We start from the raw sequence: 25733 nt of genomic DNA on the forward strand, positions 1-25733 counted from the left end.
GTGTCTCCATTGTCGAAACACTTGCATAAAAACATGTTGTCTCATTTAAATAATGTGGGAAATGACAATGTTCTAGTATTGAAACCCATGATATGAGTTTTCGTTACGTATTTTTACGTGATTTTCGTAAGCAAAAAAAAATAGCAGATTTTTAGTTATAATGTTTAGTTTAAAATTATTTTTAAGTTGCATAATGTATTTGCTTTTTAAATATCGTGAATTTGGTTTTATTTTATTCATTGACACAATTTCTTTGCTTTTACTAGTATCAATAAATATTTCTCCTAATATTGATTGTCTTATTTAATACTCTTTAATTTTATTTAAAAATAAAAAAATAATTTGTGTATAAAATTGCATTTTAAATAATTTCTTCGTGGTTACGTTATTTTTTCCTTCCTAATTGTAGGTAGTAGAAGAAAAATTACCCGTAATAATAGTGTTTATCTCTCACATGTGGGTACTTTGAAAATCATTCAGTTGCGTTTTAAACGCGAAGCCGCTTGGTCGCGTGCCATTTGTTAGTTCGTAGTTCAGATCGCTAATTGTTGCAATTAAATTAAAAAGTATTTAATTTGGTTAAGAATAGTGTAAACAAAGTATACAAGAGTGCAGGCATCAGCAGTGCAAGGGCATCGAGGTGGTAAGTCATCTTCAATATAAATATTTATGGACATTCTAGCATTTACACGTTTCTACGTCCGCCCGGAATTAAATAAAAGTAGACGAAAAATATGTCCAATGTCCGTCCCGTTCTAAGCTCCCTCACCAACTTACCGTTTGATTGCGTCAGGTTAACCTTTTAAACCATTAGGTAATATGAATCGTCATAAATAAAACTCTTATAAAGGTATGCAACAATTTATTTTGAATCATTTTTGTATTTAATAGCTTTGAAACTATTATTTTCTGTTTCTTTAATATTTAAGCAAACAAAATGTAACTACGATATTCGTTATTAGGTTAATAATAAAATCCTTATAGCATGTTATTTATTAGGAGTGATACTGTGTTGGATATGAACGATTAAAATAATATTAAAAAAAAACTGATAAATATAAAGAAAAATACTATAATGTAAACAAATACAATATACAAAACTTCATTATAAAAAAAACAACAAACAGGTTAAATGTACAAAACCCAATTTTCGATGATAATAAATACAGTCCATATTATGTAATAACTTAAATAAATAATTGAAAATTACAATTATTAAGGCATTCGTATAATTTTGTTAAAAGCACATCGAAAAAAAAATACTATTCAATAACGTATTAATATAAAATGTTTCACAGACTGTTATAAGCCCTTGTTGAAAACAACAACTTTACAAGAAGGGCATTTCCTCTTCACGACATTCTGTAACCAAAAAACTAATATCATTTTTAACCTCTTTTGGTATGTGCGGGTCAATGACCTCAACCTGTCAAAAGTCGTTAGAAAAGTACAGATTAAAAAAACATATATTAATATTATTTTGCATAAACTTTTTTTTATAGAACTCGAAAATTTATAAAAAAAAATATTTTCAATATCTGTTTTACTAATACCAGACTACGTTTTACGATTTGAGGCTATGACGTCACACTACTGTTCCGGGTAATCTCCGAAACGGCTGGACTGATTTTGACAGGACTTTCACTGGAAGGTAGCTGATTTATGCGGGAGTAACTTAGGTTATTTTTTAAACTATGTTTAGGATCGATTTGCTAATTGTTAAGTTTGTAGTGAGGTTAGGAATACCTGTAATTCGGGTTCAATTTTGTCGACTCCGATAGACGCTTGCTGTTCAAACAGCGCGCAACATAGTGGTGTGGCGAATACCACACAGAGACCCACCAGACCCAGCTGGAAGGGTATCACCATCATGGGACTCTTGCAGAACATGCCGCGCTTCGTCGCTATGTTCGTTAGAATGGGTGTTAAAGCTGGAAATATATTTAATTTTGATATGCTTTTATTCCAGAAATCTACTTCATTATATTAATACATGTTTTCTCTCACATATATTAAAAAAATTAAGAGACGACAATACAAATGTTATGTCAGTCGAAATCCACAGATAAAATTTCTGTAACCGCCTGGTTCTCTTTTAAAATATATTGCTATCTCTGTTTTGTCAAAGACAATGACAGGGATTACGAGATTTATACAGATATTTTGATGTGAGAAAACAACGGTAATTTGTGTATTATAACCAAAATATAACTGAAATTAATTGATGAATAAGTTTTGACATCGCAATGTTTGACAGTTCGTAATTTCTACAAACATTGTGTTTGTCAATTTTTTTTTAAGTTGACGTTTTTTCCCATCCAGAAATTTTTCTATACATAAATGTGAAATAATAAGGCATTTTAATTATGAATAAAATTTAATTTAAACATTAAATACTTCGTAATAAATATTAATATTTTTTTAAGGTTATTTTTGTGAATTTTAATACTTTTTTCAAGGGTAAAAAATTAGAAAACCACATTGTAATATGTATACGTTTATTTTGTAAATATTTTGTACGTGTGTAGCTTAACATAATAAAGGCGACTTCACAATTGTTATTATTGTCAACGTTTAATATATTTAAAAAAAAAACTTTATAATTATTTACGAGATATTTCCAGTACAAAAAAAATTTACGGTTCAATTAAATCACAATTTAAAAAGTAAATAACAATTGTTTATCAATATGATAAACTAGCTGACGCCCGCGAATGTGACCGCGCGGAATTAAAAAAAAATGGAATGCGTGCAACGTTATAGCCATAATTTTTAATTTTTCAAATGGGACCAGTAGTTCCTGACATAAGCGCGTTTAAACAAACATACAAACTCTTCCGCTTTATAATATATATATAAAATAACAAAAAAAAACATAGAATTATCTCATAAATAACGCAATTACGAAATCACAATCAACGAAAAACATACAAAATTATAAATAATTGTTAAATATTAATCACAGCTAAATAAATGGCTTTTTTTTAAGTTTTCTGTGTCAAAAAAAAAATACGTAAATTTTAAAACTTCATTTTATATATTAAAAAAAATGTCTTAAAAATTATTAAAGAGGAAAACCAATGAATTACGGAATGTCTTATTTCGCACGGAATGGTTTTTAACCAAATCCACAATTCAATTACAATCGAAGCAACCGCATGAGTTTAAATAAAAATCAGATCATTTTGAAGTCACAACCTAAAAAATTGAGCATTAAAAACAACTACTAAACGTGTACAATAACATGAGACTTCAATGCAATTACGTAACAAAGTACAGTATACAGAAAAATCGAGACAAATGTTGTTCCGACTGTTTACCGTTGAGCCGATTTGCTTAGATTTGATTTTTTTCCATTGGGTTAACTGAGTCCTAGAAAAAAATCTTATAGGACCGATTGTTAGGTAGGCTGAGCCGTCCAATGATTAACACTTTGTGTTCCATAAAGGAGATAGCGCTTTGAAATAATACTAGTTGTAAAAATAGTGTATGTTATTGGGTACAAAAGAAATAAGCAGAATAAATGTAGTAATGTAGTAATATCTAGATCCCACAGACATAAGTCGGATATCGTTTTATAAGACAAAAAGTTAAAAAAAATTATTAATTATTTATAAATAAAAAAATGCACGTTGTTTCTATGATTCAAACGTCGATTACACCTTTTATTTAGTAAAGGTGTAGTAAATTATTAGCGAGTTTCTGATATATTTTTTCGTAACTGCATCACCGCGAACTTATTTGACTGTACATGATATTTCACGAGACACGTGTTATTGTATATAACATATATATTTATAGCAACTAAAGTTTTAAAATGTAAATTATGGAATGTTTTATATATGTAAATATATAATATATAACAGAGAATATCGTAAATAACAAATTCAAAATTAAAATATACACAATTAACTAAAACATATAATAATTGTGTGATAATTATCTCGAAAAATTGACTAATGTATTTGAAAAAGTACATCATTTGACTAATAACTTAAACATAACTGCACTAAAATTAAAACTACCTACAAAATCAATTGTTCTAGCAACAAGATCAAAACTACCCTACAGGTATTTCGTTATGATTTATAAACCCTTGTTGAATACCACCTCCGTTACATCCGGATGTTTCTTCATTACTATCTCCTGAAATTGAAAAAAAAAATTGTAGGTAGTTTAAAAAAAAATGGAAAACTTGAACTACCTCTAAATGTTATAATTCCTATAAAACATTTTCTTTTGTAAATAAAATATTATACAGTTTTAACGCTTTGATTCACATATTTATCTAAAAAGTTTTATTTTTGTAATACCCTCACTTTGTAAGTGAACTCAAAGTGCCATTTCTGTCAGGAATCAAACCCCAAAATCATATTCCTTTACGATCAGAACTCAACAATATATATTGATTCGTTTTGCTTATAAGACATCGTTTAATATTTGTGTACCAAAACTAGCTGTCGCCCGCGACTATGTCCGTGCGCAATAAAAAAAAATCTTAATTAGTAACCTAAGAGTTCTTCCAGACTGTGTTCTTCAAATTTGCCAAATATCAGCGAGATCTATCCAACGGTTCTGAAGATACATTCCAAAAAACATCCATCCATCCATCCATATATACAAACATTCTTATTTATAATATTAGTTAGAAGGTAGATTAGTTAGAAGTATATTATCGTTGTGCAAATTCGTGGCTCTGAAAATTAAACATCGTCATATCGGTAGACTTATCCTCACCTGCAGGTGAGGTTCCAACTTGGAGACGCTGATGGTGGCCTGCTGGTTGAAGAACGCACAGCACATTGGTGTTGCGAAGGTCACACACATACCTACCAACACCAGCTGGAATGGCATCACGGCCAGCGGGTATTTGTTGAATAGACCACGTTTGGTCGCCATGTTTGTTAATATGGGGGTTAAAGCTGAAAATTTGATAAATTTTATATCAATCGTTAAAAAAAGAAAAGTACGTAAAACTATAGAATCCTATTTTACAATGTCCAAGTCTAGAATAAACTACATAGAACCTTTTTGTCCAATAAAGTCCTTGGAATTTCACAAACTCCAAATAACTTGTGAAATGCAAACTATTTTATCAGGAACTTTATATGTAAGTTAATTTATTTGTGACTTATCCAGTGAACTACACTTTACTAGAAAATTATTAAACAAGCTAATAGTACCTAGTAATATTTTTTGTCAATATACCCACTAAAATACTAATTTTTTATACCATTTTTTTAAATTTATAATTTTTTTTTATGTTTTTTAAATTTCTATATACTTTATATAAAAATATCTAAATATAATACATTTTATAACTACTTTATTAAGTAAAAGAAAAGAAAACTTAATTTATCGATTCGATATCGCATCCGTCTTAAATTCACTTGTTTTGAAATTTCACACAAAAATAAACAATATCTTAGTTGTTTTAAAAATTATTCAGTAAAAATCTAAGATGCGACCACATTTAGGTATAATTTTTTCGTCACGCGAAAACGTAATATATATTTTATTTTTTCAAATTATCTCTTAAACCTGTCTAAAACCCGATTTACAAAAATATTAAGTAATTATTTGAAAATAATTATATTATTTAATGTTTATTGAATAAAAAAATATTAATTCAGTTGCGTTATAACTAAAACATATAATTTGAAACATTAATGTGTTAAATAATTCAAATTTTCGTGAGACATTATAATATATAAACGGCTAAATTTGAAAACTCACGTATATTCGTCCGGTGGCGGCACCGACTAGTTTCGATCCAATCGGGGGCCCTTCATCAGGGTGAGGACTGCTATTATTTCGAGGACCGGACGAATATACGTGAGTGTTTAGCCATTTTTATATAAGTTTAGTAAAAAAAGTGTCTTGACACACAGACAGTTGGATGGTTGGTTTTTTCCTTTCGATGTACGGAACCCTAAAAAATAAATTTGAAATTGTTCCAGTTCATATACCTATATGAACTTTGTTAAGACATAACGAATGTTTGTGTCTGTGTGATAGAGCCATATCAGCTATGACTATGCAACATGTGTGTGCAGTGTAAATGCGTTGTATACAATACTAACTCATGCCGGGCAGAGCCATGCACGTGCGTGAGATGCAGACGAGCATGATGCCGAGCTGCGCCGCGCGCTTCGACTCCCCAATGCGATCTCCCGCCGGCGTAAACACAGGCGTACCTCCCATCAGCTCGCTACGAGAATTTTTGGTTTTTTACATTCCTTGAATCCATTTCAATTAAAGCTTTATGCTATAGTGGATATCAAACACAATATAGAAAAAACCATAAAGCTTATTAGATCTGAAATATGAGCATATAATTTTCATTAACACGTTAAACGCCACTCAGGTTACAGGTGACCAAATCCCTGCCTGCATTTAAGAGCGTAAAGCACCTATGACATCAAGGTTTTTTCTATAATATCTACGGAACCCAGCTTCTGTTTGAACCCTAAACCAGATATTTTAAAGCTTTGACATTACGCGTCTATTTCCAGCAAAAAGTTTTTAGTGATTTTTCCTATTTGTACTATGGCGTTTAACGTGTTAAACCCTGAATATTACATCTTTCATTCTGTCTCCGGCTATTTGTAAAATTTTCTTTAAATAAATGTTATATTTGTATACAATTGTAAAATATTCATTCATAAGACATCAGTTCATCTTCCATAAATTTGGAACCGTGGATTTCTTAGACCAAAACCCTCGTTTAAAAAATATTATCTCTGTTTTTTCATTGGGATGACGATGTTTTATATGGAGATTTGGTCTTAGAAACCCACGATTAAAGATGTTTTAAACTTACTTGCTTCTCATCATAGGAATGTTGATAAAGTTAGCACCGCATACCGCCGCGAAAGGCACAAGGCGAGCGAATATTGGCGGCATGTTCTACAAATAAAAGTGTGGTTGTTTGTAAATTTCAAACTTAATCTAAACTAAGGGTAACAATTAACGATTAAGTATTATATTTTCATTTTTTCTAACAACATTTTCTGTATTAGTTTTTATAGATTCCTATATGTTTTCTAAAACTGCTGTCTTTTAAAGAACGTAAAGAAATTGACCTTGAAAGTGACTAATATGTAATAAAGATATGAAAATGTGGGCGGAACAATGACGTATATATCACGTAAGAACTTATAATGCTTGTTATTAGGGGGCTTGTTATCTATTTAGCATATTCGTGATAATTATTTTATCATGTCTTTTATGTAATTGTTTGAAGACATAATCTTTGTGTCAACGTACATTGTGACACATTTTTTGCTAGAATATTTTTAGCAAAAGTTTAATATGTGATTGACGAAAGAATGTGATATTATTTTTTACTCTGATAAAAGGGATGACATGGTTTATTCAATTCTGCAAACCCGAAGTTGAGATGCGTCCTTACAATTTTGTAAATACATAATCTTATATTTAACTAGGTGTCGCCCGGGACTTTGTCCGCGCGTTATTAAAAAAACTCAGGGGGTAGCCTATGTGTTCTTCCAGACTATGTTCTACATCTATGCCAAATTTCATCGACATCCATACATCTTCTAGAGATACCTTCTAACATCCAAACTTTTGCATTTATAATATTAGTAAGATTATAATATTAAATAATCGGTTTTTTTTATAGAAGAAGGGAGCAAACGAGCAACGAATCTCCTAAAATTATTTGATCCAACGCCCATGGACATTCGAAACGCCAGAGGAACCGCAGATGCCTTGCCGGTCTTTAGGGAGGAATATTTTGTTTAGAAACGTACGTTTAACCTTCATCTACTAGGTTAAATAGTTAATGTAACCAAGTCATGTTTTGAAACTATGGCATTTTTAGATCGTAGTAAGATCATTCATCAAGACTAAGGCATGTTTTTTTAGGCATGTTTAAACACTTAAATATTTATCTAATCTATAATTTTCCATGTAAGTGAATGAACCAAATAACAGGTCGGAATGTTTACTTTCTCATCACAATCTAACCGTAGGTTTACACTGTTGGTACATTCAAATATTACCATCTCTCTCATTCTTTGGGAATAAATTGAAACAAACGCAGTAGTTTCCGGTTTGCATGTTTACTAAACTTTTTCGATTAGTAGGCGTTGGCTGTTACGTATTGCGAATGTTTGATGATAAATTATTTTGTGTTACTAGCTGTCGCCTGCGACTCCGTCCCAATGGATACATAAAAAAACTTAATTAGTGCAGCCTATGTCTGTCAGACTATGTTATATACGTATGCCAAATTTAAACGAGATCCATGAAACCGTTCTAGAGATATCTTCAAACACCCATCCATCCATCCCCACATCACATCCATCTAAACATTCGCATTCATAATTTTAGTAAGTTAAATAAAAAGCAGCTCTTCAAGTCATGAATTTAAAAAAAAGAATAAATATCCTTAAATCTGTGGATATGCTTAGCCTATCGTTTTACTGAAACAAGTAACCGTTTATTCCCATGGTTATTTTCTACGTTAAATAAACAGTTATTTAAACGCAATTAGTTATATTTTTGTGTAAAAAAATTACGATAAACATTTCATTCAACTACGACGAAGACATTCGCCTTGACTGATAAGAGATATTAAAGATAAAGTTTCACGGAAATAAACAAAAATCAAAGATTATCAAAGTGTTTTTTTTCATCGATGATAAAGCATTTTTTACCTTAGTTATTGACATCTAACTGTCGCATATACCGTTGCTTGACGTCCGGATAAAGCCGGACATAAGTAAGCTTTTACTTAAATACGGTGTCCGGGTTGTATGGTTTTGTTGTTTTTTACATTTCGCAAATGAGAGTGGCCAAGCGCCTCAATGATCTAGGGAAATCTTGAATAATGTAGGGTGTCCGGCCTTTCTACTCAAATGTCCGGCCAAACTGGATGGTCTGTCCGGCTATAAGGCTTAGCGACCTGGCAACTCTCGTCGTATACCGTTATTTAATTGTCAATTTAATAACATTTCTCATATAGACGAAGATCATTTAACGAATATACATATATTACATCTTACTAATATTATAAATGCGAATGTTTGAATGGATGGATGTTTGTTTGGTACTTATTAAGTTTATTTTTAATATCGGACGTAGTTATGGGCGACAACTAGTTCTAAATCTAATGTCTACGATTTAAATTAAATAAAGAGGGTCAGAACTTTAATTTACATAAATAATCCATCGATTATTACTTGTGAAAATATTCATATAAATAAAACGTTTTACGTCAGTATGTGCTAATTATATTAGATTCATTCCACACAGCACGATGCGGTTACGAGGCTGTTATGTAGTCAAAGTATAGTCAACTATATTTAAATAAAAATTCAAAAGTGTCTTTGTCTCTTTTCTTTCAAAGAAGATGAGAGGGAAGACAATATTGTTATACAGAATGTTAATGGAAGTTTTAGAAAATGTATACTCTAGCCTACTCCAATAATTACTACGGGTTTGAGGTTTATAATATAACAAACGCGATACAGAAATTCAGTTTAGGTCAGGTCAGATTAATACTGTAAGTAAGGGTGTTTTTTAGAAATATCTGCAGAACAGCTCAACGCATTTCGAAATCTGAAAGAACACATAGACGACATACGAAGTTTTTTTTTATTCCAAGCGGACGGTGTCGCGGACACCACCTAGTCATAACACAATACGTTTGAAAATATATCATGCGATTTTTCTCGTTTCGTGTGGATGTGCTCTTATACTACGCCTGTTTTTAAAGGCGACACACCTCTATGACTACGACGTTGTCGTACAAATGTCAGTGACGTGACTAGATCAGATAAAAGTATAATTTTTACTATTAAGTTAGACGAATGAGGAAATAGAAATAAAAACTAATAGTACAAATCTTAGTAAAATTATAAATGCGAATATTTGGATGTATGGATGGATAGATGTTTAACGAAAGTATCTCCAGAACGGCTCAATGGATATGATAAATTTTGGTATATATGTAGAACATAGTCTGAAAGAAGACATAGGCTACAATACTAAATTTTTTAGGTACGTAACTACGGACAGAGTCGCGGTCAAAAGCTAGTTGTTTATTGCTTGTATTCGCGTAGAATTAAATTTTGTTAATTACAATATTACCTCACTTTATTATTCAGCAAGTAAATATATTTTAAAGTGTCATTTCCTTTAGCCTTTACACCTTTAAATAGTCGAATTATTTAAAAATGTTAAAGTTATTTGGTCATGTACAAACTATGAATCCCGGTAAAGTTGGCACGTCGGGTAGAACAGTTCTCTTGTTTTCTACGTGCCAAATCAAATATACAAAAAAATGTCCGTGTCTTGTTTACCTTAACTTTGCTATTGAGGAATAGAGCCGTGCTGAGAGCTCCGCCGCAAGCCGCGCAGTAGGACGCTAAAAGTTGCCTGGAAATATACAAATAAAGTCTCATTTAAAAAAAAAGAATAGTTATGGTTCCAAATCTTACTAATATTATAAATGCGAATGTTTAGAACGGTCATTTCGCTATTTCAGCGATTTCATGCGGCCGCTCGCTCGTTTGCCACCTTATGATATAAAAAAAAATGTCTTCGTCACACTCACGTGGTACTGATCGGTGCATCACCAGATCTATTGGTGTAGTTGACGAGTGCGTTGAATGTTTGATTCAACCATTGCCAGAATACTGTCGCTGGTGTCGTCTTGTAGAATGTTATCATACCTATTTAAAAAAATAAAAAAAAATGAAAAAATTTCATAAAAAAATCCATCACTTCAGTCATACGAGCTGACGTTACTTGACGTTGACGAGATTGTTTGAAATTGTTTTTCCAAAAAAACATTTTTTTTTTGGATTTTTTTCATCGGAAAAAATGAAAAAATCCTATTGATTACAATTTAAAAAGTATGTTCACCTAAGATATATTTTTTATATATTTAAATGACATCTGTTCGGAAAAACGAGTGCATAATTTAAATGAAATTACGTATGAAACTTGAAGATGTTTTTTTTTTAATATTTGGTATCTTTAATTATTTAACAGTGGTAGAGCCCGCTTTAACATCTTCGCACGAATTGGCCCGGCTCCTCCGGTGAAATACCACGACCACAAAGAAGACAGACGTGAAGTGGAAGCAATTCCGTGTTTCGTCTAATGAGTGTGCGTCCCGGAGGCCTAGTTTAGTCCTCTTTTTCTTATAAGAAAAGGATGGGAAGAGGAAGGTGACTTTCCGGATAAGACGATGCATGGAAGAGAAAATATTTTCTTTCTGTGCATCCTCTCCTCCGTCGATTAAAGGTAGGCAACGCATATACAATTGCGTATATCTATGGGCAACGGTCACTTCGCTATTACAGCGATTTCAGGTGGCCGGTGGCAGGTTTATTACACGGTCATCAAATATAACAATACGTCAAGAGTTATCAATAAACATCATTGAAAATGTCACAACCTTGCACCGACCTAGTAACCTGAACATAAGTACAAAACAAACTAAACAAAACAAACTATTTAACAAAAGTAATAAAATTCGCGTATATGTATTAAAATATACATGTCTCTGTTTATTTCCTTAAGAATGAGAGAAATGACAATATATCTCATAGTTAGATACGTAATTAGTCAATGCGATTCGCGATATTCGTAATTTGGTTTCCATGGCAACGAATGGCAATCGATCAATTACTCAAGATGTAAAGCAAATCAATTGACGCTGATGAGAAGTAACATGGGTACTATTTTTAAAATGGTTATAGACTATGATAATATTATAGAAATCGATAAATTGAGCTAGAATTTTAATAACAATTTTAAAATATACAATATCTTAATAAATAATATGTCATTAAAAAAATTGTAAGCGATAATATAGTCAGAATATATTGTAGGAAACCGCAAATAGTCAAAATGTTTTGCCGTATACCGGAAATGGTTACAACTTTTTTTACCCGCATTTACTTTTTAGTTTAAATGTCAAAGAAAAAAACAACACAGACGTGACATCATAGCTGCATTAAAAAGTTTACGTTCTCAAGTTGCATATACGGGTGTCAAATTATTGCGCCTGAGTAGCAAAACTTACCGCCAGTGATAAGTGTATTCATGGGGGCCTGTGCCGACATCCTGCCTAGCACAAACATCTTCTCTCCAGTGTCCGGGTGAAAGGCACTGTCATACAAATATTTCTTCTCCCATAGCTTGTCTGCGTCGTACCCGGATGGCATCCGACGAGACCTCCTATTGAACAAATATGTTTGTTCAAAATTCAGAATTCGTGCATTGGTAGGTATTGTTGTCTTTGTTTTTTCTATGAGAATGTGAGATATGCCAACACAAGTGGAAATAAAAGGCCGACATACACGAACTTCCATGAGCATTATCATCAGTAGACGGACTATAAACCGTGAATACACGGACCGAAATGTCAAGAATGCAGACCATCAAATTTACTATTTGGAACTTGTGAAGTGCGTCCAGTGTCTGACGTCTAGTTGCTTAGTGGAATAATAGTGTAACAGTGTACCTGTACTCGTTGACAATCTTCTTAGCTTCATCGAGATCCTTGTCACTTGCGAAGACGTTGAGAGGATTCGTGAGCCTGAGAAAGTGTTTCGCGCGACCTGTATACGTGCTTTGGTCGTAGCGCGGCTTGTCCAAATCGATATTGCTCATTTTGATAGTTTTTCAAGCTGTCAAATCAATTTAAAATATAACAAAAAATACATATTTTTTTGCCTAGGTCTAAATTTATTTTGTAAAATTTACACTGAAAGGGTTATTTAGTCAACTAAATTAGATTGGCCTAAGTTAAGTAGAAAATAGACGTTAAGAATTGATTAAAATTAACTAAATATCAGTCGTATATTAATTGACTCTTCAAAAATAGAGCAGAAAAAGAAATAAAATAAAAAATATTACTTTTAATACACACGATCCTATTATTATAATAACTCTGGCACTTATGTTTGTAATGTTTTATTTATTATTTTATTTTAATTGTACTGGGCCAAATATTATAAAAAAATACATTCTCGTAATATATCCTCCTTATAAATTTTTAAATATTTTGTAATCTGTAGGAATAACATAATATTAGAAATAACAAAATAATACGCACAATAAACACTTATAAAAACACTAGGATTATACTTATAAAAATTAACCTCAAAACTATTTATGGCGTACAATTTTTTTTATATCGAATTAAATCAATATTTATTTCAGCGAAACAACCGACTTGAGCGGTGCATAATTAATAACTGATGAAATCCTTTAATAATATAGAACGTCATGAACTTGTGAAGGCCAAATAGATACGTTTAAATAGAATCAGTTTGATTATTGCTTATTTAAAATAACTCAATACTATAATAATCCCACTCTGCTTTGCACGGTATCAAATAAAACGTAATTTTACTTTGGATTACATTAAGTTTATAACAATTTATCAAGTTTCACATCTTACGTTCTACTCAAAATAACTCTAATTTTTTAATCGAGTCTGCGATGACCTTCTCAATGTCTGGGAAGTAATTATTCGTACGATATTTTTTGACCAAACTAAATAATGCGAACCCAACCCGTTTGGTAAACTGGTTTAGAAGGTGGCTCTTCCGCGAATTTTTGGCTGACATAAAACGTAATATATCACATTACTACAAACATTGTTTACAAACATATATGTATATCTTACTAATATTATAAATGTTTAGATGGATGGATGGATGTTTCTTTGATTGTACCTCCGGAACGGCTGAAGGAATTTTGACGAAATTTGGCACACATGTAGAACATAGTATGGAAGAACACATAGGCTACTTATTATATTTTTTCTGTTAATTCCGCGGTGACGGAGTCTCGGGCGACAGCTTTTAATCATATTGAGGCAATTTAGTACTTGGAGGCATACTCTATCGTAATTGATTATTTGTGTGTCGAGTGCCTAATTCTACTCGTCTTAAATTTCCTACCCTTTTCTTATTACAGTTTTAAGCAGGAGATTGGATGCATTAGAAAGCCAATAACCATATTTCTTTGCTTCCGTTATTCTGACGGAAGTTAGCCTGCGTTCATACCTCTGTTGGATTTTTTCTATTCAATTTAGGACAATTCAATCCAAACTCTAACCGTAGTATCTCTTACAACTTTAACCTTGTGATACAACTTCCGACAAACTTGTAACGAAACATATTCTACATCCCTCTTATTCTAATAGAAACAAAAGAGATAACAACATGTTTCGTAAGGGTTTTTCGGAAGTGGAAACTCAAAGTATAATAATTAACTTTGAACTGGTGACATATTCTTATCGATTTATTTCGACACCAAAGAACATTGTTTGTCAGGGCAGGGATTATCGTTTTATGTTTGTTAGGTCAATGGAACTAATGTTATGTTGTACTAGCTATCGCCCGCGACTCCGTCCAGGTGTAATTAATAAAAATAATAATTAATAGCCTATGTATTCTTCCAGACTACGTTCTACATTTATGCCAAATTCCAGCAATATTCATACAATCGTTCTGGAGATAGCTTCTAACAAACATCCATCAGACCATCCATAAACATTCGCATTTATAATATTAGTAAGAAGTAAGATAGCTTATATGTATTATTATTTATAACCTTAAACGCTGCTTACGCTTTGCAACTAACCTTTTTTCAATTTCTTTACCTTACAAGACTTTCGGATACAGTAGAATATCAAGCTGTTTCTTCCGATTCTAATTTTATTGTAAACAACTCACATTTGCTATAGCTCGTAAAACTGATAATGTATTAATTCGTCACTTAATTTAACTTCATGTCCGTTAGATTTAAAAGCATCGATTTTCATTTTAAATATTATGAATAGAAATATTACAAACTTGACAATTGTTTACATAAATCGCGTCAAGATGACATGACATATTGTATTTATGTAAAGATAGAATAAAATAAAAAAGAGTATAATATGCTTTTTAAAGTTTTTTATAATCAAAAAAGCCCTAGAGTGATTTTGTATGCGTAATATCTTGTTCACTACCGTAAGGCTTGTTTTAAAAAAAATCATCTTTGTTTTAACAAAGATAATGAAAGAGATATGAAAATATTTTGTTGAGTTGTTTCGGCAATAGAAATACACAGTTAAATGGTTCGTATTAAAAGATGATAATCGTTTAGTTTTATTTTGCGAAATGGGTTTAATTCGTTCGAAAGTTAAGCTACTTTTATTTAATAAATTTTGTTTTGAAATAATAAAAGTTCTTAAAAATAAAAAAAAAACTAACCCAGAGAGCGGTGTTAGCAAATATTTCGTGGTCTAGCGCTCGCAACTCATTTTTTTAAAAAATCATTGATATAAAAAAATTTAAAATAAAACTCATAGTAACAAAATCGTTTGGAAAATATCTCTAATAAACAATTTCCAATAATTTAGATGATTTTAAACTTTAAATAATTTAAAATTATCAGCAATTTTTATTCTTTAATTTTTTTTTTTAGATAATTAATGTGCAACTTACTTAAAAATAATATCGATTATGTTGATAAGATCAAAATAATATATAAAAAGAACGATAAGATTTAAAAGAAACAAGGAAAGTTTTATGTAGCCGAGATATATTCTTGATATAGTGTATTACGTAATTCCTCATTATTTTTGACCAAGTTATAAATAAATTAATGAAATAATAGTCATATCTATGGAAGCCCTGACCCAGCACAACCTTATTATCAGGTCTTTTCAACACACGCTGTCAAGTTGATATTAAAATAATCGATAATGTGACCAAAGCTTTTTAAATTTTTACAACAACACTTTGAGGCAGACCGAGCTTAATTAAACGGAAAAACTGCACAATTTTAGTTATTAAAATTATTTTCTAAAAGATATGGAATTCTAAAAGCATTTACTTGAAAAATGTACATACCTATGACTTAGGAGCAGTATAGACAGTTATTTGTAATGTGTATGATTTTCTTGGATCAACAAAATATCTTGCTTTCCTTTCGTGTTACGAATTCATTTTTTAATTGATTATTTAAGTTATAGGGCTTGATTTAAATGATATATGCAGTTTAAATGTTGCGCCGTCAAAAGAATCTGAAGAATGACACAAAAAATCAATTCTTTAAGGTTTTTAGTGTTGTCAGTCTCGAAAATTATGAAATATGATATTTCTTCTGATTTAATGAGAAACATAATTTTTTGCCTTTTGTTTAGTTATTTTTACAAAAATAAAATAAATATAAGAAAATGCCTAATGAAAATAAATTTCGTAATTTTTATCAATTTCATAAACTCATAGTCCTGTTTGGTCACTGTCATTCTGCATCTTTTTTATTCTCTACCAAATTTTCCGTTTCATTTTACGCATACTAGAGATTGCAAATTCCATTTTTTTGTGTTGAACAATTTTATCTTGCAATCAAAAACTAATTTAATCCTATTTATATTGTTAAATGTATCTTAAATTATCATTTATATTCATCTTTAGCTTTAATTAATCATTTTTTACTTAAACTTTTGATTGACAATTGCTATGAAATGGAATTTGCAAATTTGAAGTGTCGTCTTTGCGACGGTAGATGTGCAGAAAATTTTCTAATATAATATTAAAAATATACCTTTAAAAAAGGTTTAATATGTCTCTAATATCTAGAAATGTTTTCCGCGCCCTTGTGCAGGTGAGTTACATATTGTGTTCGCTCTTTTCCTACATTATTTATTACATTAGGCTAAGTGTCTAAATGTGTTTCGTAACGTGTAATTCAAAACTATTTTTATTAATTCACAGAAACGTAGGGTTTGTCAGTAATATCATAATCTTAAATTTATTTTATTTTCCGTCGCATTTATCAACATAGAAATTATGACGTTATAAAACTATAAATATCTCACGTGATGTAGGTACCTATATCAATGAGAGCAATTGTTTTTCAGGGATCGCAGCATGTCGGCAAAGGCGTCCACACTACAGCGGTAAACAAGGATAAAAACGTATGTTTTGCGCAACACACAATCAGCACCCTGGTGAGATACTAACTGGTTTACTAATAAGTATTAAAAAAAATAACAAGCAATGAAAAATATACCAACGAATTTATTACGTGCATAGTTAAGGATTAAAACACATCTTTAGATTTGATATAAATCTTTTTTCCACTACCATAGCTACCCATCTTTCCATCATAGTTTTTGTGACAAGCTATCTTTGCTATCTTTAGCTATGTTTGGATGGATGTTTGTTAGAAAATAACTCCAGAATGGCTGAACCGATCTCTATGAAAGTTGGAACACATATACAATATAATCTAGCAGAACACATAAGCTCCTAATTCCATGTGGATGGAGTTGCGGGCGATAGCTAGTACTCAATAATTGCAGCTTGTAATTGATATAAATTGGTTGATATCAAACGGGAGTTGCGGTCAATCAGCTTTATGTAGTCTATGTTCATATACTTTACGTATAATGTGATATAAAAACAATATTAAAATAATTCATTGCTTGGTATTTTACATAAAAATCTATATTTTTCCTTGGTATTTAGAATATTATGTTTATACAATTATGTCAAAATTTTACACACACACAAACACATTATTGGTTTTAAAATGACTTCTTTTACGATTGCTATTTGAAGGCAATTAGTAACAATATGTTCAAATTTTCCTATGTAATATTTTCTATTTATCCCAGATTTAAATGAGACGAGTTAAATTTGTATGACTCCATACAAATTTTTATAGCAACATTATTTAAAACTGATTGAACTTAATATGTTATGTCATAGTAACTTTGAACTTGCCTAGGAAAAAATCTGAAGACATATCAGTGCTCTTTAAAGTGAATTTATTAGTTTCTTCAGGATCAACTGGTATATATGTGTAAGATTATATATTTTTTTGCATGATTCCATACATTACAGCCATTCTACATTCTCACACAAATTATACAAAAATTGGGTGATTTTGATTCCACTGATATACAAAAAAACACTTCATTTTCAAAAAAAAAGTTCAATAGACAAGTTAATAAATTATAGGCAAAATATTTGTCAATATTAAGTATTTTCTATTTGGCGGAATGTTCTTCTGATTAATCGGTCCAATGCAAAAACTCTAATAGTTCTACAGTATACATGATAACATACAATTCACACTTGAACAAACAAAAATTTAAAATTACTATTTGTCTATTGACTTAACCCATCTGACAAATAAAAATAGCTTAGCTGAAGTGGTGTAACTGTTGGTTTCTGAGACCGAAATAACTTTATAAAACATACTGTCATCCCTGTCCATTATCTTTTACAACACAGAGATAACAATATGTTTTAAATGTGGATTTAGGTTTCAGAAACCCACAGTAAGAGGTAAATTGGAATTGATATGTATTGATCATATACATAATTAGTGGTTATTTGGTTTATATATTTGAGAGAATAGAATGGCTCAGTATATAACTGAAGCATGTTCTTGTTCTGTTTTTAAATGTTATTATATATAATAAAGCATGTCCCTTGGTATGTTTGTGCCGTCCAAATGTATTTTAATAAAAATAACTTTGATGTTGTGTCAATATATATTATCTGTATTTATAATAATCTGTATGATTTCAAGTGTCATATCACAATTAGAAATTTGTAAAAAAAAATATTATCCCTATTTGGAAATCCCTCCGTCGATTAAAGGTAGGCAATGTATCTGCAATTGCGTATGTCTATAGGCAACGGTTACTTCGCTATTACAGCGAATTTCACGTGGCTTTGGGTCGTTTGGCACTTTATGATATATTTGTTCTTTGGTTAAAATATTTTAGTTTAAAAATCGAAGTAAAATAATTAGAATATTTGATCGATATTTATGTATATATTGTTCACGACAATATTATAAATATTAATTATTATGTGTATTAATATAGCAAACTAAAGAGGGTCGCATCAAATGCACTCTCATTCCCGGAGATGGTGTGGGACCTGAAATGGTGTACTCCGTTCAAGAAGTGTTTAAGGTCTGTATACATTTTTAAACTACATCTTATTACAATTATTCATCTAAATAATGTAAAACAATGAAATAACAAAATCCATACATGGTTCAGTGGTTTCGGAAAGGAAATCTTTCCACTTTATAATCTTATATATAAAATTCTCGTGTAACAATTTTCGTTCCCATACTCCTCCGATACGGCTTGACCGATTCTTATGAAATTTTGTGAGCATATTGAGTAGGTCTGAGAATCGGCCAACATCTCACACTAGTAGGACAGCTAGTATTAGTATAGATTTAGGTTTTATGTTGGAACACGATATAATAATATATTTTTAAATGAAGTTTAGCCACCTTTAGTATGTTATAACATGGTTTTTATTTTACTTAAGTGTTTGTTTTAGTAATTTAGTAAGATTACACACATCCATAACAGAAACAATGTGCTAAACGGCTTATAGTAGCCGTCAAGGCCTTTTGTTACTTTATAGGTTTCAATGATGGCTATTCATAGGGCTGTCACTTACGTGTATTACTAATAAAAAATTAATTAAATGAAAAAAGGCAAAATTTTTAATTTTTCTTTGGGTTGGAAAATTAAAAAGATACTTATATTTTCCTTTTTTGACAATCCGCAATGGGCCAGCTACTATAGTCAACCTATGGCCTAGTTATCCTTAACTCAGGATAGGCCGAGCCCCTCAGTTTGGATGTAAAGTTAGCTGATGATGATAATTAATTTACAGGCAGCAAATATCCCAGTGGACTTTGAATCATTCTTTTTCTCCGAGGTGAACCCTACATTGAGTGCCCCTCTTGAAGATGTTGTCAACTCTATTGCCAAGAATAAAATCTGTATTAAGGTATGTAATTTTAGACATTATTAGTTAGAATTCTTTGGCACGAATGGCACGCTTTCGTTACCAAATGTCAGATTGATTAGTGAGGGGACATAAGCATTGACATTTTAATAAGGCTAGTGTTGCGCCGATACACCGGCACAGTGTCGGGTTTTCATCCTAACAGTAAGTACAAATAACTATGTGCTAAATAAGATATCGGATAGAATGACATATCGGTTACAGCGACTAAACAAGCCGACACCAAACTATAAGAGTAAGCAGAGACAATGGATTTACTTGGCGCAGTTACACATTTCTGTTGTCTCTTCTACATTCATACATCTACACTTCATACTATATATCTGCCTTATAAATAAATATACAGTGCCGGTGTTTGGGTAGGGCTAGGACGAGTAACCGCCCAGGGCAAAGGACAAACAGCGCCGCAGAAACTTCGCCCTGGGCTCTAGTAGACCTAAATCTGACATTGGTTCATATGAATATTACCCGCTGATTTCGTTGTGATAATTTCCAGGGTATCCTAGCAACGCCAGATTTCTCCCACACTGGTGAGCTGCAGACTCTCAACATGAAGTTGAGGAATGCATTGGACTTGTACGCCAATGTGGTCCACGTCAAGTCTTTGCCTAACGTGAAGTGTCGTCATCATGACGTCGACTGCATCATCATCCGAGAGCAGACTGAAGGAGAGTACTCCGCGTTAGAACATGAATCTGTGCCCGGTGAGTTGTAGTACAATGACATGACACAATGACATGACATAATGACAAGGACAACGACACTGGTATAGAGTGACAAGGCTATCTCAACTGGTGGGCAAAAGTCAAACTAAACTGACTGCTCACTAACGCCCCCTGTCAAAATAAAAAATGTTACAATTTCCTCTTTGCTCTGTAATTGTCATATCATTTTTCTTTTGTCATTTTCTATTTGTATAGGTTTTATATATGATTCAGGTCTTGTTTGACCATGGAAATTCAATAATTTATTGACAGTGGCACTGTCCAATCTTTATTGTACTTGTAATCTATAAAGGAACGGACTATGCATTCATTCGGATATTCTTCGCGGGGCGTGATGTACAAATGATAATTACACATGCACATATCATGCCGACAACCACTGCTTTAAGAATACATGCAGACTCAAAATTTAATAGCTTAATACTTGTTTTTAGATTTTATTTCACAGAAGATATTATCGCTTGACGAGTCCTGTCACTTAAAAGTCAAAGCTATTCAACTGACATAATACATTGTTGTTGATAAAAAATATCGTATTTTACAGGTGTGGTGGAATGTCTGAAGATTATCACTGCGGCTAAGTCAGAGCGCATCGCAAAGTTCGCGTTTGACTACGCGGTGAAGATGGGCCGTAAGAAGGTCACTGCAGTCCACAAGGCCAACATCATGAAGCTCGGTGACGGACTCTTCTTGCGCAGCTGCGAAGAGGTTAACACTTTGACTTCCAACTCGTTTCGATTGACGGAACATTTGTATAAAAGAACTCTATGCTCTCGACTTTGTCCGCGCGGAATTAAAAAAAGGAAACGTGATAAAAAGTATCCTATGTCTGTCTCCTGGTTCTAGGAGACTATAAATATAATGTTTACCGTTAAAGTTTAATATTTTGTGTAAATGTAAACATTTAAGGTAAAAAAAAGGTCAAAGAAAACATGGATAAATTGTGTGGATATGGATATCCATTTTAAGAGAAAAGGAGAAATGATGGATTTTTTTACAGATGGCGAAGCTCTACCCTCGCATACAATTCGAGAAGATGATAGTAGACAACTGCACAATGCAGATGGTATCCAACCCGAACCAGTTCGATGTGATGGTGACACCCAATTTGTATGGTAACATCGTTGATAACCTCGCCAGTGGCCTTGTTGGTGGTGCGGGCGTCGTCGCAGGCGCATCTTACAGCGCGGAATGCGCAGTCTTCGAACAGGTATCCGTATCCCATCCATGTATCCATATATCCATTGATAAACACTTAAGCAAATTAACCTAGTTTAGTATGTTGGGCAGCGAGAGTCTACTATTTATAGTTCCGAAAGTGTTGTGTTTGAATAGGTATCCATATCCAATCCGTGTATGGATATATCCATCTGATGGATTTTACTCTTCCATGACACACACTTGTAGGGGGTGTCTGCTACTTAGCGTGGGATGTTTTATGTTAGAATATGGATTACGGATACCCATTGATGTATCCTGTTATAATAGGTTTATGGATATCCATGGGATATAGACCCAACCCATACATTATATCCAATGGATTTTATGTAAACAAAACCTTTATGTGTTTCCCTTTCATTCAATATCTATTATAATTTGTATGAAGGGTGCGCGTCACATCTTCTCCGGAGCTGTGGGTAAGAACATCGCCAACCCGACCGCCATGTTGCTCTGCTCCGCCAACCTGCTGGCTCATGTCAACCTGCACTCTTACTCTAAGATGATCAAGAACGCTGTCAACAAGTGAGTATATACATACTAGCTGTCGCCCGTGCCTTCCGTTTCCTTTGTGGTCTTCCGGATTATGTTCTACATCTATGTTAAATTTAATCAAGATGCAGACGTTCTTCAGATACTTTCTAATATCTATCCATACATACATACAAAGATATCTAACCTGGTGGTCATAAGTTAAACTAAAACAGACAGCTCACTAGCGCCCTCCTGATTATGGCTGATTTTACATATATTCTTAAAGAACTTTTCGCGATTAGTCTCTTGTAGGTCTAGATATCCTTTTTAGACCTATAACCTTATTTTAAAGACTTTTTGACTGATTTTCTATAATAGTAATAATGAGATTGTAGTCTTATATAGTAATCTTATGTAAGGGTGTTTGACCCCATTTATTTTTGCCATCCCCTTTAATTTCGAATTTCACGTACTAATGGTTGATTTCTGATGCCAAAATCTGTTTAATATCTCTTTATCATCACCTCTACTTAACTTTAAGAACAGAATTTGATCTCAGGAATCAACGATAAGTGAAGAGGACGATTCTATGGAGGATGATAATTTATTTGACTTTCAAAATAATTATAGAATTTGGTTATCGGCTTTAGTTGGATTTGAGAGTAAAAAAATAATATTTTTATATATATTTCAGAGTTCTCGCAGACGGTAAGGTAAGGACCAAAGACCTGGGAGGTCAATCGACGACCAAAGATTTTACTTACGCTGTGATTCATAGCCTCGTTTGAATATCGTTGTAACTAAACTCATAGAGTTTAAGAATAATTTATTATTTATTTCAGTATTTATGAATCTGCAAATCATTTTGACATTGAAAATGTTACCATTGTAAATAAAAATAAAAAATATGTCTATGATTGTTTTATTGTCTATGAACTATTTGACTATTGCTTTTGTGATGTTTCTGACAGTAGTTTTTTTATGATGTTTTTTTTTAATTCGATTAGTTTTGACTTTAGACGTAAATCTAGAACTGCGGGATAACTCTCGGGGTAGCTAGCTTCTTTGTTCTATCTGTTAGCACGTATTTTAGAGCGGCTGGAGGGACCTGCAATAAAAAAAACTTGTACAGGCAAAAAAAAAAGTTTTGAGTGGAACGCAAAGAGGTAAGTTTTTGTTTTTTTTTTATTTTAAATATAAAAAAAATCAAACTGTCGTAAGATTTGTTAAATGGTTATTTAAATTTTACATTTAAAATTTGCGTAATTGTTTTTTGAATTAATTTCAAAACTATTCATTTTTATTGCCGTAGTCTTTAAAAAGTTACTATGAGAGCCCCTTAGTGTAGATTTAGTAAAACTTAGTATACGCAAATGTGTAACATTAATTGATTAAATGGACAGTTATTTTCTTTAGTGTTTCAACGGCTTTTCCTTATTTCTTCAAAGGTCACGACTTTTTTTTTATAATCACTGTAATATGTAATTTGATAGTTATGAAAAATACCTTAATAGGGTCTCTGTAGTTGGAATCTTGCGACAATCTTCTGTAGATCTTGAATTTGGGCACCGCGGTCATCAGTTTGATACGCGGCAGCAGCGCTTCTAGCGGCTTGAACGGTCCTCGCTGATAAATTACATTACAATAATAGATTAAAAGTCGCAGTTAAAATTAACTATGCCCTAATTGGAGAACAAATTTTTTAACTTTTTTTCTTTTGTAAATAAAATCTAGTCTTGTATTTTGACCGTGTACTTCCACTGCGTTAACACTTATTTTAAAACATATTGTCTTGTGTTTCGACAGTGGAAATCCACGCTAACTTAAATAAAAGCATACCACTATAGGTGGTGGTCTAAAGTCTCTCTTTGGACCAGCGATCTGTCCGATATAATCCATATGTTTCTTCCATTCGCTTTCAGTCCAACCTTTCTTCTTCTTAACCTCTTTAGTGTCTTGTTTCTTCAAATCAATGACGCAATTCGCGAGTTTCGAATAGCAAGTCGCATTCGCGGCTTCAATCATACGATCCAAGCGCTCCAGACGTTCCACGCTGAAACGACTCTTGTACGCACGCTTTGTTAGTAGCATGCGACTGTAAAGAACAACGATTATAAATTGTATTGTTCTTTTCAAATATCTTGCCGGCTCAAGGTGCAGTGTCCTCCACCCGCATCCCATAACGCCCTAATACACTTAACATTGTATTCTGCGCAGCGACTCGAATGTAAGAGCTGCCAAGATATTTGAAAACTATAATACTTTTAGCGGAATTCGTCATAATGCTTGTTTCACACGAGAGTTGTTTCTTCTTCTTCCAATGCCTCTCCATTACTGGAGGTTGGCCGTCAGCTCAGCGAACCCTTTCCTGTCCTGTGCCAAGCGAAATAGTTGTTCAACGCTGGCAATACAGAGAGAGAGAGTTGAGAGTTGTTTAGTGCGGCAGAATACTAGGGCTGTGAAGTATTTATGCTTTGGCAATCCCTTATACTTTGAGTCGCGTGAGCCAAAGCATGTCTCCCTTTTGATATAAAGAAAGAATGAGATGACATGCTTTTGTTCATGTAAGTTGTTCAAATCTTACCGTAAATATGGCCAAGCGGCGTCGTGTACCCTGTCAGATATGTGCGCATTAAGAGCGGACTTCCGGATGCCTCGCGGCGTGTAGGCCGGCATTCCCTCGCCCGTGTCCGTGAAGTATTTCCTCGGCACACTGAGCATGTTGTACCGTCTTCTGATTTTGTATGGGAACGTCGGAGTCGGCGGATCGTACTTTGGCTTAAGCATTGTGAGCTAGCTATCCTGAGAGTTTTGGTACTACTGTATGAAATCACATGGTTCTTGTGATATTTGAGGGTATTATTATTAGGTCATGGTTTGAATTTTTTTTACATGGATTTCTAGTTGATCGTGGTATGACGCGGAATGACGTTTGACGTTTTTGAAATCAGTTGGCTATGGGTGTTAATTTTTTTCGGAGAGTTGTTGGTTTGAGAAAAAAGTTTTGATATATGTTTTAAAATAAAAATATTTATAATAGTCCAAGGCGTCTATTTAAAATATTAGTAATGTAAGCAGAAGAAGAATAAAAATCTCCTGTTGTAAAAAAATTACCAATTGACGTAAGTATGAAAGTTCCTCTAAAAGTGTAAAATCATATACTATCTCGGACCCATTCATTAAATTGGTCATAATTGTTTGGGTTAAAGAGAAAGTACCTTCTTTGTCAGATAAAAATAAAACGAAATAATTTTATAAAAACATTTTATTATTCATACATAAACGATCAAATAAATACTGATCTAAAAAAACATTATATTTTTCAAATAAATAGCAGACTTATATCACATCTGTTTCACCTATAAAACCAGTCATGTGAAGAAACTGCGAACTGATTTAATCAGATATCCTTAAAAATAATGAAGAAGCAAGTATAATAAAAAGCGAAAAATAAACATTCATAAAATATATACGAAAA

At 32.4% G+C, this 25733-nt stretch overlaps 3 protein-coding genes across 7 annotated transcripts; 1 reads left to right on the forward strand and 2 right to left on the reverse strand.

Annotated features, from left to right (window-relative positions):
- Positions 1–1126: 1126 nt before the first annotated feature.
- Sfxn1-3 (Sideroflexin-1-3) lies at positions 1127–16061 on the reverse strand. 4 transcript variants are annotated; one of them, XM_013310172.1, is made up of 9 exons: positions 15894–16061; positions 12506–12671; positions 12065–12219; positions 10586–10703; positions 10332–10407; positions 6824–6909; positions 6084–6211; positions 1747–1931; positions 1127–1362 (listed from the first exon to the last, which is right to left on the reverse strand). In XM_013310172.1, exons 2-9 carry the CDS (start codon positions 12652–12654, stop codon positions 1303–1305), a joined length of 957 nt encoding a protein of 318 aa, XP_013165626.1. In that variant the 5' UTR covers positions 12655–12671; positions 15894–16061; the 3' UTR covers positions 1127–1302. The 4 variants fall into 4 exon arrangements, with proteins under 4 accessions (XP_013165626.1, XP_013165625.1, XP_013165627.1 ...); XM_013310171.1 differs by lacking the exons at positions 1127–1362; positions 1747–1931 and adding exons at positions 3944–4146; positions 4738–4922; XM_013310173.1 differs by lacking the exons at positions 1127–1362; positions 1747–1931; positions 15894–16061 and adding exons at positions 3944–4146; positions 4738–4922; positions 14730–14847.
- A 455-nt stretch (positions 16062–16516) lies between these two features.
- On the forward strand, positions 16517–23167 carry Idh3b (isocitrate dehydrogenase [NAD] subunit beta, mitochondrial). Of its 2 annotated transcripts, none has more exons than XM_013310169.1 (9): positions 16517–16650; positions 16907–16996; positions 18890–18979; positions 19704–19820; positions 20335–20542; positions 21108–21271; positions 21564–21773; positions 22170–22306; positions 22950–23167. In XM_013310169.1, exons 1-9 carry the CDS (start codon positions 16609–16611, stop codon positions 23041–23043), a joined length of 1152 nt encoding a protein of 383 aa, XP_013165623.1. In that variant the 5' UTR covers positions 16517–16608; the 3' UTR covers positions 23044–23167. The 2 variants fall into 2 exon arrangements, with proteins under 2 accessions (XP_013165623.1, XP_013165624.1); XM_013310170.1 differs by having other exon boundaries at positions 16907–16963.
- Positions 23162–25204, reverse strand: Theg (Testicular haploid expressed gene). The gene is made up of 4 exons (XM_013310176.1): positions 24840–25204; positions 24095–24350; positions 23762–23881; positions 23162–23363 (listed from the first exon to the last, which is right to left on the reverse strand). Exons 1-4 carry the CDS (start codon positions 25040–25042, stop codon positions 23283–23285), a joined length of 660 nt encoding a protein of 219 aa, XP_013165630.1. The 5' UTR covers positions 25043–25204; the 3' UTR covers positions 23162–23282.
- Positions 25205–25733: the final 529 nt, after the last annotated feature.

Source organism: Papilio xuthus, unplaced genomic scaffold (genome assembly GCF_000836235.2).
Source record: "Papilio xuthus unplaced genomic scaffold, Pxut_1.1 DF827756.1, whole genome shotgun sequence".
NCBI classification, from domain to species: Eukaryota; Metazoa; Arthropoda; class Insecta; order Lepidoptera; family Papilionidae; genus Papilio; species Papilio xuthus.

Coding starts and splice junctions, on each gene's coding strand:
- Idh3b (XM_013310169.1), top strand. CDS start 16,609: ATGTCTCTAATATCTAGAAATGTTTTCCGCGCCCTTGTGCAG. Junction 16,997..18,889: donor AACACACAATCAGCACCCTG/GTGAGATACTAA, acceptor GTATTAATATAG/CAAACTAAAGAGGGTCGCAT. Junction 19,821..20,334: donor AGAATAAAATCTGTATTAAG/GTATGTAATTTT, acceptor GATAATTTCCAG/GGTATCCTAGCAACGCCAGA.
- Sfxn1-3 (XM_013310172.1), bottom strand. CDS start 12,654: ATGAGCAATATCGATTTGGACAAGCCGCGCTACGACCAAAGCACGTAT. Junction 10,408..10,585: donor GATGCACCGATCAGTACCAC/GTGAGTGTGACG, acceptor GTATATTTCCAG/GCAACTTTTAGCGTCCTACT. Junction 1,363..1,746: donor AAATTGAACCCGAATTACAG/GTATTCCTAACC, acceptor TTTTGGTTACAG/AATGTCGTGAAGAGGAAATG.
- Theg (XM_013310176.1), bottom strand. CDS start 25,042: ATGCTTAAGCCAAAGTACGATCCGCCGACTCCGACGTTCCCATACAAA. Junction 23,882..24,094: donor TTAGACCACCACCTATAGTG/GTATGCTTTTAT, acceptor GTAATTTATCAG/CGAGGACCGTTCAAGCCGCT. Junction 23,364..23,761: donor ACTACAGAGACCCTATTAAG/GTATTTTTCATA, acceptor TTTTTATTGCAG/GTCCCTCCAGCCGCTCTAAA.